This window comes from Miniopterus natalensis, chromosome 12 (assembly GCF_054644295.1).
Source record: "Miniopterus natalensis isolate mMinNat1 chromosome 12, mMinNat1.hap1, whole genome shotgun sequence".
Lineage (NCBI taxonomy): Eukaryota > Metazoa > Chordata > Mammalia > Chiroptera > Miniopteridae > Miniopterus > Miniopterus natalensis.
Window position 1 is genome coordinate 57196477 of NC_142092.1, and position 22486 is coordinate 57218962.

The window sequence follows — 22486 nt, forward strand, 5'->3', positions numbered from 1 at the left end:
CTAGATATAACTCACATGGTATATCCTTCTATACTTTTCCCCCAATATAGTTTTATAGATTAAGATATATACCTTTGTTCACATGCCTCATCAGTCCATGAGTAAAGTGAAATTATATTAATATTTGTATCTAAAATACATTGATCTCGACCTCTTTTAAAAATTTTTGTGAATGGGCTCTTTCAAATTTTCATACAAAACTTTATAATTTTATGGAATCCCACCTGACGTTCTTTTAACATTATGATTTCTGGTTTTGATGTTATCCTTGGAATGAATATCTCCATTTCAGACACTTACCTGTATGGCGATTCTTTCAATAGTTTTAATCCAGCTAGAATTTATTTTCCTATAAGGTATGAGGTAGGAATAACTTTACTTTTTACTGATGGGGAGCCAGTTGTCTCTACACGATTTATCGATTAATTCATTCTTTCCCTCACTGATTTAAAAGTCTTCTTGATTACACACATATTTTTCACTTATCCTCAGGCCCACCATTTGTGGCTTCTTTTCGTCCATTCATCTGCCATCCTGGTGCCAACACCACCTCCTTCACTCCCTCGAGGTTTTTAATATGTTAGAATATGTCATAAGGCAAAAGCTCTTCCTCTTCTCTTGAAAAATTGTCTTGGCTTCTTACTCCCTGGAAACAATTATTTATTTTTTATTGTTTTTATTATGTGGCTTGTGATAATGTGAGTTTAAAAAAATAAATCAACTGTTGTATTCTACCAGAGCAGACCGAACGTAATATTGCCTTTGCCTCTTGGTTGAATTGCCAGAGATTTGTCTATTTTATTGGTCAGTTCAAGGTCCCAGCACAGTACGTATTGCCACATGAGTTCCTCTGGGACTGTCACATTTATAAAGGTTTGTGTGACAGAGTCAGCACTGTCAGAATAAATTGCTAATACCGCCTCTTCACGACATAAGCTGCCTTTGAATTACTTATTCATGAGCAGGGGACCCTGACTAGAGTTTTCCTCGAATCCAAGCTATGAAAATTGTCATCATATTTTTTAAATCACAGCTTTTTCTTTCAAGAAGACGGAATGGGAAAAAAAAAGTCAAAGACTGAATTGCGACCCTGTGAAATAGTTATTGTCAACCCACCAAGGTCATTTGCTGAATAGCCTGAAGGTATCAGGAGCCTTGCTGCAAAGATATTATAGTGTGTCTCTCTATTACGAGCCTTTATCACTAATTTTAGACTTTTCTTGATTATTAGTGTGTGTGAAAGGCCAATGTCAAATTTTAAAATATTGAACAGACAGCCAGGGTCTGCAGCGTAAAGGGACCTTTATGTCTCATCCTTTCTATCACGTAGGGAATGGACGGGAGGCGGGCACTGCTGCGCCCGAGATGGGGGAGCATGAGGGGCTCCTTTTGGGGTTACTGTGTCCGGCTAGCCAGCGGGAGAGCTTGTGCATTCTTCAAGCATTTGGATAGTCACAGGCCCTCATGCAGTGCTACTCAAATTATGGTCCCCAGACCAGCAGCGTCAACAGCAGCCTCACCTGGGAGCTTGTTAAAATTCAGATTCCCGGGCCCTGCCCTGGACTTACAGCAGTAGCGTCTCTGGAGTGGGGCCCTGGAGACTGTCAGCGAGCTCTCCTGCTGCTCCAGACGCGTGCTGCCCTCTGAGAGGCCCTGTCCCCTTCTTGTTTTACAAAGCTGGATGGGCCCCTGGAGTAAGGACCAGACTTACTCCAGGCCTGCTCCCCGCCCTGCTTTCCGGGAGCCTCGGGCAAGGCTCCGTCTCTTTACCGCCAGCTCTCTGCTCCTTCCTTGTCTTGACCCTTCACAGTCGCATCCACTTGACAAATGCAAAGTTTGTTTCTTGTTTTTCAATCCTCACCCAAGCATATGTCATAGAGAGAGGAAAGGAGAAAGAGGGGCAGAGAGAGAGAGAGAAAGAGGGGGAGAGAGGGAGAAATGTCAATTGGTTGCCTCTTGTACGTACCCCAACGGGGACTGAACCCACAAGCTAGGTAAGTGCCCTGATCGGGAATCGAACCTGCGACCTTTCTGGTGTACGGACGATGCCCAGCCAACTGAGCCACCCGGCCAGGGCAGCATCTGTGAAGTTTTGAAAGTTCTTAGCACCCGTGGGCTATGATACATTTTTTATGTGTGTTATTTGCACAAAAAGGGCAAATTGTTTTCACTTTCAGTTATCACTTCTGCTGAGCTCTGCTTGCCACTTAATCCTGAGACACGCGGGCAGCCGGTTAGAGCTGGAACAGAGGGGAGCGGGCCTTCTGGTGGGTGTGCGTGATCAGGGTGCACGGTGCAGTATCTCAGGCCTCCGCCCACATGTCCAAGCGCTCGGAGACCTTTCCCACGCGGTCGGCCCTCACACGCAGCGCGAGAGGACCCGGGCGGGTTCAGGAAGCCTGGGAGGCCAATGCACTTGACATGGTGGCTTCCCCTGACTTCGGAGCCAGTGGGAAACCAGCTCTGCTTTTCGGTTTTGCCCTGTCGGATCACCTTTGTGCAACACACTTCCCCGAGACGCTGCCTGCCGTCTAGTTCTGTTAAACCCTCTCTTCCTGGCTGCAGCTGCTGGGGGTGTTTTGGGGATGTCACTGCCATATCCAGAGAAGAGACAGATCCGGGGGCACATGGGCCTCCCGTGATCATGGTCACCAGGCTGCTTTCGTCACAGGCACTGACTGACGGGGGGCTAACTCAGCCAGAGCGAGGGAGTTAGACCCTGCCCGTGGTGGAAGAGAGAAGACAACATCCCCAAGGGCAGCCCTCTCTTGCATTTCAAGAAGCCCTGGCTGGGCAGGGAAAACCGGAACTGCCTTTGGCTGCCTTTCCAGAAAGGTCCACACAGCAGGCCCGAGGTTGCCAGCATATCCGTCTCCCCGTATCCTAATAAGGTTTTTACCTTCTACGGGTTGAACCAGGTCACTGTCAAACATTTTAGCACAGGAAGCACTCCGAAAGTGTGACACCTTGCCCCCAAGTGATTAGAGGGAAAGAAAATAGAGAATTTTCCAGTTCACCCGTTTACTCACTTCATCTCTGGACCTGGGGTACATGGGACAAGAAGATGCAAAGGTGACTAAGGACCAGTCCCAGCCTTTGAGGAGCTGGGAGTCTAACGGGGGGAAGAGCTAAGAAGAAATAATTTGAGGACAGTAGGGACGTGCTCTCGAGCATGTTCTCTGCCAACGGAAACAGAGCAGAGCCACTGACCCAGCCGCCGAGTGGAAGAAGGCTTCTCGGGTGGCATCTCACCTGCTCTTTCTCTGGTGAAAGTGGGAGAGGCCAAGGGAGCCAGATGAACAACAGTAATAAACATTTCTCTAGTGCGGAGTGTGGGCCCAGAACTTTCAGTGTATGAACTCATTTAATCCTTCCAACAAACCTGGGATGGGCTCTGTTGTCATGCCCGTTTCACAGATGGGGAAACTGGGGCTCAGTGAGGCTAAAGAGTCTGGCCAAGACCACACAGCTAATAAGTGGGCAGAATGGCTCCAGAATCCAGGCTGTTAATTACTGTTCCACACGGCCTCTTGTTGTGTGTGAGCATGATCTGTGTGGGGAATTTTGAGTGGCTTGAGTGGAAAACAGTGCTTCTGAATTTTTTTTCCTTCTGGAGTCCAGTTAGGACACCCAGCCAATTTATCCCACCCATTCCCATTTTACAATGGAAAGAGATAAAGCCTTGGAGAGTGTAGTAGTTGCGAGGGCTGTCATAATAAATACCATAGACTTGGTGGCTTAAACAGAAATTTATTTTCTCATACATCTGGAGGCTGAGGTCCAAGGTCAAGGTGTCAGCAGGGTTTGGTTCTTCTCAGGCCTCTCTCCTCGGCTTGTAGATGGCTCTCTTCCTCAGGTGTCTTTACATGGTCTTCTTTCTGTGCATGTCTGTCTCCTAATCCCTCTTCTTGTAAGGACACCAGTCCTATTGGGTTAGGGCATATCCCAATGATCTCCTTTAACCTTAGAGGCCCTATTTCCAAATACAGTTACATTCTGAGGTAGTAGGGGTTAGGACTTCAACATGTGAGTGTGGGGATGGGGCACAATTCAGCTCATAAGTGAGAGCAGCAAAGTAAACAAATTACGCTGTGAGTTTTTACACATAATTTTATACTATTTTTAAATGCGCTGTAAATTTTTAAATACTTTTGTATACTTTCCTTGGCAGAAGTTGCAAACTATTTACATATAGTACATTTGCAGGCAGTGTGTTGCCAGTGAATGATGGATGTGTCACTATTTAAGCATGCTGGAGTGAGGGGTCGTCGGTTCCTGCCAACAGTCCCTTTAGTAGTAGTTAGGAATGCCTTACATATGGACAGACTCCTGTCTCTAATTAATGGAAAGCTACAGGTGAAGTGCTATAAATATGCTTCTCTGTGTACTCTAAGAATAAGCAAACAGATCTCCACCAACAATGGTTTATCATTAAAAAGCAAGAAGAACACCAGAGAAAACCATGGCTACCTGGACACCACAGTGGTGCAGCATTGCTAACAGAAGGTCCTTCTGCAAGTGCGGGATTTCCAGCCAGCAGGACTTGCCTGTGTGCATCCGGCAGGGTCTCCCCGGTGCTGAATGGCTGCTGGACTTTCTTAGTGGGCTGGTGAATCAGAACCACTGGTGAACTGTAATTTATCATCTTATGGGTTCATAATAAGAAGCCCTGAATCCCATGTAAAAACGAGAGTCTATGGAATTGCGCATCTTTTGCTCATAAGAGCAACAGAAAGGAAACTGCAGTGAGCATGAGTTTTGTGCCCACAATCTTAGAGACATATCCCACGCTCTCATTTCTGCAAATGACATTTAATTGGCTCTGAGCCATGCACGGCCTGGCTCTTAGTCATTGAGAGCTCCCTTTCCTTTCATCTTGCTCGCCCTGCCTCAGGAGGTTAAGTAAGATTCTGATAGAGGTGCTGTCAGGGAGCCAAGGAACTCAGTGCTGTACTCCTGTTGCTGCTGGGAAGAAATGGCCACGTACCCTGCTTCTGGCAGATGTGGCCATGAGTCTTCACAGTGGCCCATTTCTATTACCATCCATCTGTCTACAGGAACACTCTGCCATGGTGCCCAGGGTCCAGCCTCTGCAGACATCCAGTAGCTGCCACCTGCCATCTAGGGTCTATGTAATAGAAACCCAAATTAAAAACTATTTTACCTACTTTCTTCATCTTGCTCTTTATTTTAGGGAGTTTCAACATGCCTTTTTCTTGAGCTATTTTCATTTCCCTTCTCAAATCAGTAATCACTCCTTCCCAACAACGGACCTGAAACACAAAAACTTTTCATTTCACTCCATAGTATATCAGGGCCCTGGCACAGAGTGGGCGCATGATTTGAATGCCATTAGGAGACCACTGCTGAGGACAGGTAGGAGTCGTGGAAGAGTTTTTAAGAAGAGGCATGGTATAGATTAATCTTTTATAAAGAAGACTTTTAGATAGACTATTAGGTGACCTTAGGAAATTTTATAATGCAACTGTAGTTGCATAAAAATATGTCATTTTTTAAAAAGAAATTCATACTGGCCCAGCCGGTGTGGCTCAGTCGGCTGAGCATTGTCGCGTACACCGAGAGGTCGCCAGTTGCATTCCTGGTCAGGGCACGAGCCTGGGTTGCGGGTTTGATCCCCAGTTGGGGATTGAATGGAACGCGACTTCTCGATGTTTCTGTCTCACATTGATGTTTCTCTCGCTTTCCCTTCTTCTCTCTAAGCATGTCCTCGGGTGAGGATTATCAAAAAAAAAAAAAGAAATTCGTACTGAAATACGTATGCGTGAAATAGCATGATGGTTGTTATTTACTTTATAATGCTTTGGTGAAAAATATATGTGAGAAAGCATGGCCAACTGTTCATGACTGTTAAATCTAAAGGAGGTTAGATGGGCATTCATTCTGCAGGGCCTTCTGTTTTTCTGCACACTTTCGAAATGTTTTGCAATAGCAAATGTAGACGTAAACCCCCCTCCGGGGGCTGGGCGGGAGGGAGGCTGCAGGGGGCGCAGCCAGGCAGGGCCGCGGCCGAAAGGTGCCATCCGGCCTGTTCTCTTGTCTCTCTCCCACAGTCCAAACTCCTCCGGGAGAAGTGGCTGCTGCAGGGGGTGCCTGCCGGGACCGCCGAGGAGGAGGAGGCCCGGAGGCGGCAGTCTGAGGAGGAGGAGTTCCGAGTGAAACAGCTGGAAGACAACATTCAGAGGTAGGTGGCTTCCCGCCCAGGGCCCCCAGGTGGCGGTTTCGCGGTGCAGTGACACGGCTGCCCTGGAGGGGGCGTGCTCAGCGCAGCCGCCCTTTCCCCGCGACTGAGAATCACCTTCCAAACCAGGCTACACTGACACCGTTTAAACGACCTGGAGAATTCAGAACTATAGTCTCAGTGAGAATTACTGTGCCGGGCTGTAAGACAATTCAGTGACATCTCCAGGGACCAGAGAGGGTGTGGTAAGCCCCTTGGCCCTTCACTAAACGCCCCTTTTTGACTTTTCCTATCAGCTTTCGTCTCTCTGCTCCTTTGGCCCAGGCTGTTAGCTGTCACTGCTGCTACACAGTGGGACTGTTTTCAGTTTGCTACGTTTGATCAATGTGACCTGGGAAAATTGTGACCAAGGGTCTGGGGATTGAAAGGAAGGGTGCAGGGGTGCTGCATGGGGACCCCCCTGTAGGTGTCTGCCTGTGCTCCAGAAATAACTTCGTATTGCCGACTTTCACTGCTCAGAGGGTGAGTTGCTTCCTTTACGGTCCTCAGTCAGGTTCTGAACGTTCCGGTCTGGGAGATAAGTGACCTTCCAGGGGCTGGCCGGGCTCACACAGGAGCAACATGTAGGTTCCAACGTGGGAACAGTAACCACGACAGGTCCCAGGACACCAGACCAGATATATGAGGTGGTGGTGGGAGGTGGTGAGTGTAGCTGCCTTAGAACCAACTCTCCCCCTCCACCCTGTCCCACCGAATTCTGCCTGAAATCTCACCCTGGAGCCCTTCCTCTCTTTCCCCTGAGGTTATGAGCTCTTGTAAAATACAAAGAGTGATTGCTAACTTGCTACCAGCCATTTATACCCAAGAGTGAATGAAGATTGTGAGAGTACCTAGGGGACTCCAGGAATGTTACCAAAGGGGAAAAGCCCTGGGGCCTATGTCCCTGTTTTTGGGGGGCCCTAATGTCCTTTAAAGAACTCTCAGAGCAGCTTGGCTAAACTTTGCTATATACAGGAGTGGACAAAAGCAGGTTTACAGTTGTTAGTATGGAAAAACAATTCAGTAATTAACAAGAAAGAGTACAAGAATAAACTCTGTGTTTTGAGTACTCACAACTGTAAACCTACTTTTGCCCCACCCATTTGTGTGTGTGTGTGTGTGTGTGTGTGTGTGTGGTATTGGAAGAAGAAAATTTTAATTCTGTAAATGCTGACATAGGCATGTGAGGTGAAGACCCTCCAGGACCCCAGGAAAGGAAAGGGCTTCCTCTTAGAAACCCAGAGAATAGAAAGGTGAGGGGCAGGATGTAGTAGCTCGGAAGTGGCTCAGCTCACAGCATCTTAGACAAGATGAGGGAGCCAAGGGTTACTGGACATACTGACAATACATTGGAGAGGAAAAGGCAGTGCTGAGAAATGGTTTCATAGGAGGTTTGGTTTTAAGTCTCAAAGTGACAAGTCCATGGTTCTTTCTGCTACAGTGACAGTTGACACCATACAGGATCTCTTTATCTTGTTAAAAGGGACAGTCATTTTCCTGTCCCTTTCTTACTGGTTTAACATAATCACAACAGATGGGTCTGGCGCCAAGTAGATGCTCTATGGCTACGTACTGCACCAAAGAATCGAGGCTGGGCGCACCATGCATCGGGGGACCCCTGCCTGGGAGAGCAGGCCTGGGAGTTTACTCTCCAGTCCAACTCGGAAAAATCCTAGGGACCAGGTGGCCTGGGCAGTCTGTTCACAGCAAGACCTGTGGTTCAGGTTTGGGGTGGGGCAGTGTTGTGCACTTAGAGATCAAATTCAGAATCTGATCTTTATGTAATAAGAATCTGGAGACCATCTACAGATTAGCTGCAGCTAAACCGTTAAATAAAGAAATCTAATGGAAACTTGGAAGCAAAACAGTAATCTGTAGATCTGTAGATTTCAGTCCACTAGTCTAAGTCCCTCCCCAGCAACAAACTAGATTCTCCTAGAGATATATGAATTCTTTTCAAACTATAAAGCATATTAGTACAGTTGTGCCCTGAAGGTATTTTAGTCCCTGTTGGGGAACCAAGAGTAATAAGAAGAGCCAGAAGAGCAACAGAGAACAGTACTCAGAGAACAGGAAGGGTGCCTACAAAGAGAGACTAAGGGAAATTTGGGTCATTTCGTTTAGAACAAGAAAAGATAATAGCAACCTAACTCAGAACTTCAAGTGTACATAGGATGTAGGCCACATCTTAATTTTTTAAGTCTGGGCCATTCTGAATATGATGAAGGCTTAAGGCATGAGAATTAGACGTATGTCTATCTCCCTAGACATCTTCAAGGAGAAGAATTCCAAAATTCTTTATAGTGCCAGTAGCTAGACAAGAAGTTTCAGGTTTATAGACATGTTTTCTTCCAAAATGTGAATTGCGAATTGTTAGTAGTTTGGAAATGAGAGTGTTGTCTCTCTTCCCAAACTGTTATATGCAGTGCTTAGATCTGGAGGCCAGCTCACAAGGAGGGAGGGAGGAAGGGAGGGAGGGAGGGAGGGAGGGAGGGAGGAAGGAAGGAAGGAAGGAAGGAAGGAAGGAAGGAAGGAAGGAAGGAAGGAAGGAAGGAAGGAAGGAAGGAAGGAAGGAAGGAAATATGTAACTAGACTATAAATCCTGGTACAATCATCTGGGAAGCTTTTTATAAATATAGACTCTCAGGCCTCATTCCAGGAAATTTGGATTCGGTTACCCAAGAGAGGAGCCCTGTAATTTATGTTGTTTTAAAGAATGCTCCAGGTAATACTTTTGCATGGTCAGTTTCAAGAACAATTGCTGTAAATGGAAAAAGGAATAGATCATAAAATGAAATCCCGTTTTAATACCAAGACGCCCTCAAGGGAAGTGAGAAGTAAATAGTGTATAAGAAAATTGATTTCACACAAACAGATAAAGAAGGACAGCCCTGGCCCTTGATTTTAGGCTGATTCTAAGCCTTAGTGCTTTGAGTCAAGGAAATCTGAAACCTGCTTTGGGACTCCTGTAGGTGGGAATAGAGCTATCTATCAAGCAAAGAGCTCAGGTCCTCTGTCATAGGCCCCACGGTGGAGCCAGGCTTCCATTTGAACTTGATTAGAAACACCCTTGGTTAACCAGACTAAAAATTATACAGGTCAGGAAAGCTGGCTATTTTACCAGAGATCAGAAAGTTTTTTCAAAGATTTCTGATTGAAATTGAGAGCACTATAGCTTTGAAGTGATGACATCAAGGTGGCAGGAAAGGAAGAAGAGAGCTGGTCATTACAATGGATAAATAGGCTGTCATTCTTTTGCACAACTTTTCCTGGGGCAATGTCAGGATGGTACAGTCTATTGATTACATTCCTGGTTTTCTAAAGTCCAGAAGTAAAACAGACTTTAAAAAGTCAGAATTGTTGAAAGCAAAATCTGTACACAGATTTCTTTAAAAATTTTTCTTTTTTAAAAAGTTGGAATGCCACGTCTTCTGTATGCTTTATTTCCCATTGGAGTACCATACTGAGAAAGCCCAAAGGATGGTTTCTGGCTTGGGCCCATTGTCAACCATTGTCCACACCCTCACTGTACGTGATGGGTCCCTGGGGGCCGCACGGGAGTCTCACATTGATGCTTTTGGAGATTTTCGGCAGTTGGATCCACACTAGCCCTGTCTACTTCATGTCTGCTCCAATCAACAAGCCCTGTCATTTGCATTGTGATTTTCCCACCTCAGATTCTCTTTCTAATGTCATCAAGGTTTATTCAAGTGTTTGAAATACAGTATTCCTAACTTCCTTTGATTAGTGAGAAATATGGGGAAAATTTGCTTCCTGCCTTGGATTACCCCAGCTAAGTTGAGAAACCTTGTGGAGTAGTGAATGGAAATGGAATGAGCTGTCACAAAGCCAGGATGTTAATTCTAGCTCTGCTAAAAATTTGCTATGTGACTTTGGGCGAGTGTCTCATTCTCGCTGGTTTTCTCATCTCTTCAGTGACAATTTTCTCAGGATCTTCCAGCTCTGGTATTCTCAGATCCTCTCATTTAAGAGGCTGGCTAGAGATCCCGTCTCTGAACAAATATACCTGTGCAGAGAAATGTCATTATTGTGGAAGGAAGTGGTTTTAGAGGCAGGCCAGAATGGGGGAAAGAGGTTAAGTTCTCAGGAAACAAAAGCCCTTGTATAACTGACTCATCACAGAGGTGACTGATTCATCTGAACAGCTGTCAGTTCTAAAATGTATCACATCAGATATCCATTGAATAAAATATTGAAGTCTCGGCTGCAAAGCCAGAGAGGGCAACTTTTAAAAAGAAAATTCAAGATGCAAGTAGACTGGTTCATTTCCTTTTCTGATTTAAGATTCTGAGTGGCCTCTGTTGGTCTCTGATGGATACCAGGATTCACTTAATTTTCCACATTCTTAAGTCTCAGAGCAGAAGACCGGCGAAATCAGGCATAAGCCTGTGTGTGCTGTATTATGGGATTTTGGCAACCAAGAAGACAGCCACCCATGAATAACTGTTTTAGAAAAGGCAACCACAGAAATGTTCATTGGAATCGCAACGGACACTTGCTTGGGATTTATTGTGTTCTTCCTACTCGCTATTTTTGACTCCAGGATGCACTGTTCTTTCTCAGCAGGGAGTGGAGCACTCCACATTGGCATTCCACATCTGTGCCCTCCCAGCCTGTGCCCCACCCCACACAGCCACATTCGGCGATCCAGCCCTGTTCTCCTGCCCCATTGTCTTTGTTTCACCAAAATAAAACTATATACACTATAAACTATATAGTGATATCACTATATCATCCAATATTTATTGGTCTCTTACTCTGATCTGGTTACTGACCTGGCTTTCCGCCCCCATTAATTCATTAATTTTCTCATTTCATCATAATACTCCATGAAGTAGCAGCGATTGTGATGATGCCCATAAGACAGTTGGAACTGAGGCTTGGAGGTAAAGTAACGTGCTGCCTAAAATGACCCCATTAATAAGTGAAAGAGTGAGTACTTGAACTCAGCTCTGCCTAACTCCAAAGCACATGGTCAAAAATCTCAACGCAAGTTGTTCTTTTAAGCTACAAATGCCTGAGGCCTGTGATAGTCAGTGAAATGACACTGAGGTTCACCTCATGGTGCGGGTGAATGGGCAGGTAACATGCTCCCCCCTCCTCTGCCCCCACAAGTGCTCCTCGGGGAAGCAGTGTAGCATGTGTGCAAGGGGCTGGGCCGGACCCACTGGGAGCGGTCATGGTGACTGGTGAGGCTGCCCCCTTCAGGTCCCTTCAGGAAGCACAGGCCCCACTTGAGGCTTCTTTCCTTTGTCTCTCTGGAGCCCTTTGCTCCTGAGCCCACTTTCTTGGCTGTATGTGTACAGCCTACATCCCTGTTGGAAACAGTGTGTGATTATGTAAAGGGATCCCAGCATAGCGTGCTGATCAGGAACCTGGACCTTAGAGTTTGACCTTGGTCAGAGTCCTAGTTCTGCATCTATGAGTTGTTTGACCTTAGACAAACCATATAACCTCTCTGGACTGAGTTTCCTCACCTGTACACTGGGGTTCACAATGAGGAGTTGTGGTAACGTGTAGAGATCATGGAATTTGTGAAGTGCCAAGTACAAAAGGTTGTCAGCAAGTACAAGTATTGCTACTGTTATTGTTTTCCCTCCATCTTTCTAGAACAAGGTTTCTCAGTAGCATCACTATTGACATTTGGGGCTAGATAATTCTTTACTGTGGGGGCTGTCCTGTGCTTTTCAGGATATTTAGCAGCATCCCCGACCTCTACCCAGTAGACGCCAGTAGCACCACTCCCTCCCCAACCCCTAGTCAAGACAATCAAAAACATGACCAAGCACTGCTAAATGTCCCCTGGGGAGAAATAGCCCCCAACTGAGAACCACTGCACTAAAGCCTGGAGTTACAAGTGTTGATACTAAGATAAAATAACCCATCAAGTAGATTCAGAATATAGAATCCTAAAAAGATTTATGAAGATAATAATGATTCTCGGTACAGACTGACATAAAGCCTTTCACTTACTTGAAAATATGAGGCTTCTCTTAAGCACTGAGCCCTTAACGTCAGTTCTGAGTTTAAAAGGATTGGTTGCCTCCAACGCTGCACTGATTTTGCACAGGCAGTGATTTTACGGCAGCCCCTAAAACCGTGACATCTTAGAGGATGCATAACTGAGGTGCTGTCCAGGTAAACACTCGAATTTGCAATAAGCCCAGTGAGTGGGAGTCAATAAACGGTCTCTTCCCGAAGGCCGAAGTTAACAGGGAGCTCACTTCCTCTCAAAGTAACACCCAAGTCCCCACTGGAACAGCTCTCACCATTATAAAGGATTCTCCTTTGGGATGAGAGTTATGTTCTCTGCAGTTTCCACCCGCTCTGTGGTCCCTAGCCTGCCGCCCTCCTGGGGCCACACAGAAAAGTCACTGTTGACAGCCCCTGAGGTCTGGATGCCCTTGGCCCGTGGTCAGCTTGGGAAACTGAGGCAGGCAAGGGAGGGAGCACTCTGACAGGGCTCTCGAGCGAGCCCACATTGCGCTTGTGGTTCTTCGGGGCAGCAGTAGAAGAGCCGCTGCCAGAGGTTTCCCAAGCTCCTTGCCTCACTCACTGTAATTGCCTCATTACTGGTCAGGTAAATTGGGTTTGAAGTGCCCAGAACTATGAAAACAGCGGGAGACTTCCATCCACACACCGAGGCCATGTAAGAGCCACCTTTGGAGAACACTTACATTTTCCAGCCCGTGGAGTAATTGCTGTAATTGAAGGAATTGTGCAAAAGTCAACTGTCTTGGCAGCTGGTCCCGGGCTTTTTGGCCCCCAATTGCCATCCCTCAGGTTTGCCCTCTGCAAAAAGCTGTGAAAATAGTATTTTTCTTCCCCTGTAGCTTGTAATGTGGTCACTTCCAACCCCTTTGTATTCTTGGTGGACTGAAAACATCAAGGGCCGTGTTGATATTTTCCTGAACAGTCTTCACAGTTGGGCTTTCTGAAGGCAGTGGGCGGTCTCTCGGGTCCTTCCCAGCGAGGACAGCTGGCGGTCTTACAGCATCAAGTTCTTACAGTCAAGGCTGGTGGCTTTGGTGACCAGGAGGCCCCAAACAGGCTGTGCCGGGGAGCGGACACGCTTGGGCAGGCCGACTTGACACCGCCATCACTAGGACACTAGAAGAAGCGGCCCTCGTGTCCCCCACACTAGAAGCAACTTCTGTCATCACATCCTCAAGGAGTGTTTGAATCTCTCCCCCCAGGTGTGGGCCCTAACAGTGGGGATTCCAGGCAGGGGAGAGGCGAGCGGTGCACAGCAACAGGAGGCGCAGGTTTGGGGCAAGTTTATCAGGAGGGGTTTACCTATATCCTATTCCCCTTATTTTTATTTCTTATTTTTTGTTAATCTTCACCCAAGGATATTTTTTTCCATTGATATTTATGGGGGGGGAAGAGAGAGAGAAACATTGATGTGAGAGAGACACATCAATTGGTTGCCTCCCGCACATGCCCTGACTGGGTTGGGGATCGAACCTGCAACCCTTCGGGCACGGGCTGATGCTCTAAGCACTGAGCCACACTGGCCAGGGAGAAGATTATGTCTTTTAAGTAACTGTGTACTTTCCAGTTCCTTATTTTAAAAACCCATCTAGTTGTCTGAGGGATGCCCTGTTAGAGGAAAACGGCTAACCCCAGTGCTAGTCAGAGCACGGCCCTGGACTGTCTCAGGTCAGGAACTGTGTATTACCAGCTATGACGAGATGAGAACAGAAGTTGCCAGTAAGGTGTTTGGAAACTTTAATGACAATTTGACAAACCATGGCGACCCATCGGGTGATCATTGGACCTGTCTCATTGAATAGACCAGTTTGGGTGTTGTCGCATCCAGTGGTGAGTGGCATGTGTCATGACACGAGTCCTAGTACAAGTACTAGTACAAGACAAGTGCTAGTCTGCGGTGGGTTGGGAGCAAACCCCAGTCCTCCCCACAGAGAGTTGAGAAGCCTGCTGCAAACCAAACAGCAAAGAGTATGTGCCTCAAGATCCCCTTTCTGCCTATGTGTTTAAATATTGTCATTGCCATCTTTTGCACCATTCATCTTTATATCTAAAAAAACACACCTTGGAGAGTCTTTAGCCTAAGTCCTGTCCCACCCTTCTCACCTTAAAGGTGAAGAACCTGAGGCTGGGACAGACCCCAGGGCTGTCTGAATGACCCAGCCAGCCAACGTCTTTCTGGCCCTAAACCCGGGTCCCCAGTGCCCTTTCAGAGCTGCTGTTCTTTCCCTGTAGCTAATGCAAAAGCAATCTCAGCCCCTGACAAGGAATCACAAACTGCAAGTGAAAGCCCTAGAATGATACGGTTTCCTTGGGAGCAGCTGTTTCATAAATAACTCGGGCCTCCCATATGAGGTAATCTGCTGTAAGGACAGGACTCTTAAAACTCTGACATTTTAGTATTAGCCACACAGACACATATCTTGGTTTTGATCTTGAGAAAATCAGTTAATGTCCCCGCTGAATCTGTAAATAGGGACAAGAATAAGACCACTGTCCCCGGGGACATGCTGAGAATTTTTGTCAGGTGACAAGAGGAGACCCAGGGAGATGTCTTGGTCTGGGAAAGCAGAAGTAAAACTTGGCTCTTCATTCTGTAAGACTCTCCATGGTTAGAAAATCATCCACGAGCCATTGGCCTGTTCAGCCTTCTGCCTTCACGTGGGACTAACTTCCAGCATTTCTGAGGGATGCCTGTTCCTCCTGTTTTTAAAGAAGGGAGGGGAGATCCTACAGCTGATTGGCTTTTCCTTTGGCCAGCACCGTCATGGCCACGACACTGTCAACAGAGTCTGGCAGGGAGGAAGCGTGGCTTTCTCGGGACACAGTCCCTGCTGGGGGAGACCGAGCTAGGTTAGAGATGCAGAGATGAAAATGGCACAGTCAGTACCCTGAAGAGACCTATTATCCTCTCAGTTATAATGGGAGACAGCTCTTCAAAGTCCCTTGACTTTGGGTAGTCAGAGATCTGAAGCTCCTGGACTTACGTTCTCATTGCTCATGATTCCCATCATTTGATATCAGAAGGTCCCCTTCCAAGAATTATTTCTTACCACCAAGAGAGAGAGTTAGCTTTGACCTCAGGCAGCACGTTGTGGTCCCAACGCAGAACTTTAATGACTGAATCTTTTAAAGCAGTGATGGTTCTACTTCCAAAACAACAACAAAAAACTAAGTCAAGTTTAATGTGCCTGAGTGAATTAGAAGGAAATTCTAGGATCACAGGAAATGCACTCTGAAGGCTGTGCTGGGATGTGAGCTGAATGGCTGTCACTGAGATGGAGCCAGTGCACATGGATATCATTAGAACCAGACTGGAAAACGGGGGCCCTTCCTTGACCTCAGTGAGGCCTTGGCCCCGTCAGCTTCAAGTTGGATCCCGGTGCTAGCACTGGACATTTCTCACTGGATGACGCAATCATTTAGGAGACTGTGGCCACATGGGTGTTGGAATGGAGCTACGCTGGCAATGTCAACTGGTTGTCATGGACGCTGCTCTGTCTTGACCAAGCGCATTTGGCTCATCACAGCTCAGCCACCGACTGTAAACAGCTGAAGGGGCCTGGCTCCTTTTGGATGCTGTCACTGTCTGGTATGTTGTCTCTCCCAGGGAAGGGAGGGAAAGCATGGAACCAAGGACAGTAAACAGTCAATCGCTGCTCTCACAGAGTGAGCGATGGTCCGGACATGCAGCCATGGGATGGTCCTTCTGCACAGGACCTGCAGTCTCTCTGAGCACAGGATAATCACAGACATAACTATAGGAGCAGCCCTGGAGAAAGGGCTAGAATAGCAGGTTGGAACTAGATCATAGAGAGCTTCGAATGCCAAGCTGAAGGACTTAGAAGTTATCCTAGAGGCCATGGAGAGTGATGAAAAGTTTCAGCACAGGGGAGTTGTAATAAACCCGGTGGTGAAGCTAGGATGCTGATTCAGTGGTACATACAGAGAAAGCAGGAGGTAGAGGAGTCAAGGGTAGGCTGGGAACCAGCTGGGCAGGTGGCCAGTTTAAGTTGAATTGGGAAGATAGAGGAAGACAGTCTACCAACAGAGGATGGATCAGGACACGAGAGCGCAGATAAGACAGATCACTCCAGAATCCCAAGATCTGGCCTGGGCCAGAGAAAACGTCAGGCAGAGGTTGTCGAGGGCTCTGGAGAGAGTTCCCAGGGGGAGGCAGTGCTGCACTGTGAAAGAAAACTGTCAACCTTGGACCGAGTTCTAGACCTGCTCAGCTGTGTCTTTGTTGCTGTTTTTTAAATTTCAGTATTGTCTTGGGCCTGAATAGTTCTGCCATGAATTGGGGGTTCTTCCTCCCCCAGGGTTCCAAAAGGCTGAGCAGGGACTTATTACAGATGCAGTGAAAAGATTATGTTCTTCCAGCATCAACCAACCTTGGTCTAAAATCTCAGCTCTGCACCTCATTAACTTTATGGGATCTTGGGCAAGCTATGTAACCATCTGTAAAATGGAGTTGATAATATGTATTTCCTTTGGCTGTTGTGAGGCTAACTTGAGTTAATAATATACGTAAAGTGTCTAAGCCACGCCTAGTACACAATGGCTTCCCTGCTCCTGTTAGTACCCATTTGTCTTTCTCTTCTGACAGCATCAGAGAGCTTGTCGTCTAAGGATCTTGTTTCTCTCTAGCCAGAGGCAGAGCCCTGAGGGGAGGTGATCAGAACAGTAGCATTCTTTCCTTATGAAGTCAGTTCAGCCTGTCATTTTACGTTGCACTGGGTCCCTAAAAGGCTGCATTGTAAACCGTCATCTTAATGCAGTAAAGGAGCTGGATCCCCCAGGAAGCCCTGCATGTAGGCAGGTGAGATACTCTATCCTGGAATTCTTCAATACGTGCTGATTCTGTTGAGTTCGATTCATTTAAAGGTGGAGCACATCTATGAGCTTAGTTAGGTACTCAGCAGCTCCTTAGCGAGCCCTCAGCATAGACGTACCCACAGCCTCATAGCAGGGCCTGTCTCTCCGCAGTCACTTACTATGCCATTGGCGTTTCAGTGTTGATATACTGAGCTTTGTCTTCTGAATTAACCACATGGCACCAAATCTGCAGAACGACAGCAATTTCCTCCCAGATGCTTTACCTAAATTCCCAGACATACTATCTCAGTTAGTGGAATATGACTGTACCTGCCACTAGATGGCCCCCCACGGACACATAAGCCTCGCCCGCATTGAAAACTTGAATTCGATTTTCCGGATTTTCTTTCAATATGTACACACACACACAAACACACATACAATCTTCCATCATTCTTTGTTTGTTTGTTTAAATATGTTTTTTTAAATTGATTTCAGAGAGAAGAAGGGAGAGAGAGAGAGAGATAGAAACATCAATGATGAGAAAGAATCATTGATTGGCTGCCTACTGGGGATCCAACCAGCAACCTGAATGTGCCGTGACTGAGAATTGAACCATGACCTCCTGGTTCATAGGTCGATGCTCAACCACTGAGCCACGCTGGCTGGGCTCTTCCATCATTCTTGAAGCCACTAATCAATTCTTTAATTTTCCTTTAAGCATTCAAATGATAGGACTTATTCACACTTCTGGATAATTTGTTTAACATAAACATCTATGGGTGTTCTTAAATCTTATGGGCCACAAAGCACATGATTAAGAAGCTGCATTTGAATTTATTCTATGAAAAAGTATGTTTTGGTTTGCCTTGTAAAGCAGTACAGTGCATGCAGTGTTTAACATAATAGTCTTTAAATTCAATTTTTAAAACATTAGAAGAGAAAGGAAGAACAAACACTTTAAATAGTGCTTGTGCCATGGCAGGCCGTGTTCTGAGATATTTTAAATATTGACTCAATCTCCATAGCTTTGAATTAGTTCTTCCATAAACATCATTATAACCAGCATATAGACAAGGAAACAGAGACTAGGAAAAGTGAGCGCTTACCCAGGATTTCAGCCAGTAGGTAGCAGGCTGCTGGGCCTCTTGATGCTGCTGGTTTGCACGGCCCCCTGCTGCCTCCTACTGGTCAAAACAATCAGGAGAGGCTCGGCAGAAATCAGATTGTGTGCGGCAGAAAAGATATTTAGATTCTGACTTCTCTTTCTTCCTTCCTCTCAATTTTCTTATCTGTAGCACAGGAAAAAGAAACCAATCCCTAATTGCTGTGAAAGGACTTTGTCAGCTCTAAAGCATTACACAAGTGTCTGCTGTTATTATTATTGGGATCATTTGGGTTTTGTGGGAATCTGAAAACTCTCCTATGTGCCCGGGAGGCTTGTGATCCTTCACTCGTTCACAGAAAAACATACCATGCCTCTGAGTGAGACCACCCATCCTGAGGCGCCTGTACTATTTCAACAACAAATCTGGTCCATGCCAAGGACAGACTCCTCGTCTCGGGCCTGGACAGCTCCGATTGATCTTCATGCTTTCCTGCTGCAACTCTTCTACGTTTATTCCCTGTGCAGCTGCCAGTGTGGTCTTTCTAGAACAAGGGTCACCTAATCTCTCCCTGAAAACAAACAAACAGACAGGCAGACAAACAAGAAACTTACAAGTTTCCTGTTGCCTTCAGGATCAAATCTAAACTCACTGTGTCTTTCAAGAGCCATCCCGTCCTGGGCCCTCCCCTCCCCATCCCTTTCTTCGCATTATTCACAGACCTTAACCCAGTCCCTCGGAGGTGCTCACTCACTCACTCGAACCTCAGCCCTTTGAGGGGGCCCCAAACCCCTCTCTGCCTTGATATTCCTTTTCTCAGCCTTCAAGATCCTGCTGAAAGGTTCTAAGCCCCTAAAAGCCTGCCCTGCCCACTCCCTAAGCAGAGTTAACTGCTGGTCTTTGCTTTCCCACAGCATTGTGGACTTCCAGCTCGAGCGGTTTTGTAATTGTTTATACACCTGCCTTGTCCATCAGATGACTTTCCCAAAAATAGAGACTGGGCAGCTATTACTGTATTAGCTCAACACATGCTTGACAAACAATGAATGAATGATCCAGCATATTTCAAACCTCTCTTCCAAGGCCCAAGAGACCCAAACGCCGTGGCTTTTACTCTAGCCAGCTGGGCCAGGAACCACCCCTAGGTCCATTGCAGGCCCGTTTCTCCCAGCCAGGTGCCTGAGCTGTGAGCCTAGGAGTGTGCCTGGACCCCAAGCTCTGATTGCAGCCCCGGGCTCCTGAGGGGAAGGGGCGGGGCACGGTAGCCGCGTCTCTGAAAACACTCGGGGGAACAATTGCAGGAAACCTCCCAGCGGGAAACGATCTGCGGGCACAGCCCTCGTGGAGGACCTTCCTGATTGGCTTGATTTGTTCTGAGCAGGAACTCTTAGAATAACTTTGGGATTATCCCAGTGGGATGACAAATTTCTCCACTGAGGAGGAGCTGTCCCCTGGTCATGTCATGCATGGAAAACCTGATAAGAAAAAAAAAAAACTAAGAAGAAGGTCCATTTAGGAACAACCAGATGCCATAGCTCCCCAGGCCAGCCTCCTTCTGAGCGTCTAATTCAGGCACAGTTGAGCTGTTACCAGAGAGATAGCATTCGCCCCTCCCCCCGAGGGCTAAAAGGCCAGAGGGGCTGTTATCCTTTGGTGGCCTGTCTGGGCAGCTCATGGAAGCCCAGGTGGTAGCAGCAGGTGGGGGATGCTCCCTTTCGGAACCGCATTCCCGTGGCTTGAGCACTGGCTATGTACAAATCAGTCCTGTAGGCGCAGTGGGAACCAAAGTAATACACCAGATGCTCTTCTGCTCTCACAGAGCAGTGGCTTCCAAACCACATTTAGTTCTGTGCAGAGGCTGAACTGAGGTAAGGATGCTGTGGGAGGGTGGGAGGGCCTCCCGGTCTGCTCATGCCTCAACCAGAGCCGCAATATTTGATCCAAATATTGGACAAGAAAATTCTATACTGGAAAGAGGAAGTACTGAAAACTTTGAAGTTGGAGCGGTTTCATTTGCTCTTGGAAGGAGGCAGCGCAGGGCAGTCTAATGTCCTAGGTTCCAGCAGCAGGCAAACCTGGGTTTAAATCCCAGCTCTCTCTCTTGCGGCTGCTGGGTCACAAGACACTGAACTCTCTCAGCCTCAGGTCTGACATCTATCCTGTTGGATTATAGTAGCAGTTACTATGCAGATTTCAGAGACTGAATAATGTTTACAAACCATTTAGCAGACTGTCTAGTGGTAAATGCTCAATAAGTATTAGCTATTTTTACCACTGTGACTGTTGGACATTAGATGATTTTTTTTTTTTTTGGATGAATGGCTCATTAAGATACTAACTCAAGTATCTTGAATGCTCCATCAGTCTCCCCAGAGTAACCTCCAATGTGGACTATAGGCAAAAATGTTATCCCTGATGTGGACATCTATCAGAGCTGTGGCTGAAGCTGTGTGGATGTGAGTGCACACACGCACACACGCACACACACACACAGGCTAATGGGAAAGTCGAACTCAGCAGGAAAGCTATCACAGAGTGCTGGATTTAGGCACAAACAGTGAGTAAACAGGGATTTGGGAGAGGGAATTCGCCACATAAACAGTTTTCACAGTCAATTACAAAAGCCCAATGCTTCCTGCATGAAGAGACGAACTCAGAAGAGAATCATAGGGTGAAATGAAGCAGATGCCGAGACTGTCCATCACTCTGGCCAGTCTCTGTGTATCCTGCACCTGTGGTTGTCTTTAGGTGAGCCCCAGAGTGAATGGGAAAAGTGCATTACACACACACACACACACACACGAGGTCAGGTGAAATGAGTAATAGTTACTCAGGAGAAGGGAAAGAGAGAGAACCAGGACAATCCAGGCAGAGGGGGAGGTATGAGCAAAGGCACTGAGGCAAGAAAGAGCCCTCTGTGTGCAGAGACCTACAAGGAGCCCATTGTTCCTGGAGGTGAACGAGAGGCTGGAAGTGTGTCACATGAAGGAGTTTAAAGCATAGAATCTGCGAGGGGTTTTCAGCAGGGGAGTGCAATTGTGGTCTTTCTAGGCTCAATCTGGATTTGAGGGTGGTGAGTCTGGAGAGAGGCCGAGCAAGCCATTGATTAGAAGGTTGCAGGCATTTAGGAGAACAAAGGAGAGAGTCATGCAGGGCTGCAGAGGAAGAGATACAGAAGAAATCTGTGGTGCAAATGGGCAGGAATGGGTGGCTGATACGTGTGTGGTGATCCTCAGAGAGGGGCAAGTGAGAGGGGAAGGTGACAACCACATTTTCATCTTAAGTAGAATGGCTTGGTGATGGTGTCAAAAACCGAGCTAAAGAATGCCAGAGGGAGGAACAGCTTTGTGCAGAAAGGTGAGTTCGGTGTTGCACCTGTTGGGTTTGAAATAGCTGGGGAGCATCCAGGTGGAGACACTGAAAATACAGTTGTATACAGAAGCTGGAGTTCAGGGAAGAAATCGGAGATGCAGGTTGGGTAGATGTCAGCACGTAGGCGGGAATTAAAGCCCAAGGCTGGGCACGATTAGCCAGGGATAAAATGTGGAGCAAGAAGAACAGTGAATCAACCAAATGAGCATTGGATGAAACACTAGAAGAGAAACCCATGCAGAGGATACGGTGTCATGGGCTCCAAAGGGGAGGGGCGGCAGCCGGCAATGTTTTTAACAATGAAGTCGATAGACTCCCACTGAAGAGTCCCCGTTGGCCTTGGCGGGTGTGGGCTTTAACACGACTACATACGGCAGAGTGGCGGGCAGAAGGCAGAGTGGGGTACCCCAGAGGGTGGTCGGGATGTGAGGGTGTTGAGACAGCAGGAGGCGAGCGCCGCTGGGGAAATCTGGAAGAGAGATTCAGCAGCCGCTTGAACAGGATGCAGGTTTAAGCGAAGTTCGCCTATTTTTAGTGTGAGAGAATTGATTTTTTTTAATGGATTCAAGGGAAAGAGGCATCTTGGAGAAAGGCTGAAGCTACAGGGGAGAGGGGGAATTGGTAGAGCGCCACCCCCGAGGAGCCTGCCCAGGGTCAGGTGCACAGCTGGAGGCTCTGAGTCACGCCGGAGGTGAGAAGACTGGATGAGACTTTCTCTCCTCCTGGAAAAAGAGGCATTTCTCGGAAAGGGTTTAAACTTCTGAGAAGCGCACTGTCTGAAAGGGGATCATCTCACTTTTGTGTAATCAGAACTCTTTATTTCTGATGAAACAGACTGAAACAAGAACCACACTCAGGGAATCAATGCGCAGCGTGAGCTTGGAAATGGTTTCCTGTGGCAGCAGTCACTGCCCGGATTCTGAGGGCAAGAGCCACACGA

At 47.0% G+C, this 22486-nt stretch overlaps 1 protein-coding gene across 2 annotated transcripts in view; it reads left to right on the plus strand.

Annotated features, from left to right (window-relative positions):
- The window catches only part of PALM2AKAP2 (PALM2 and AKAP2 fusion), a 112074-nt gene that overhangs the window by 61466 nt on the left and 28122 nt on the right, over nucleotides 1–22486 (plus strand). For both annotated transcript variants that reach the window (XM_087822817.1, XM_087822818.1), the window contains exon 3: nucleotides 6072–6202. In XM_087822817.1, coding sequence (XP_087678943.1) covers nucleotides 6072–6202 — 131 coding nt within the window. The remainder of the gene's footprint in view (nucleotides 1–6071; nucleotides 6203–22486) is intronic.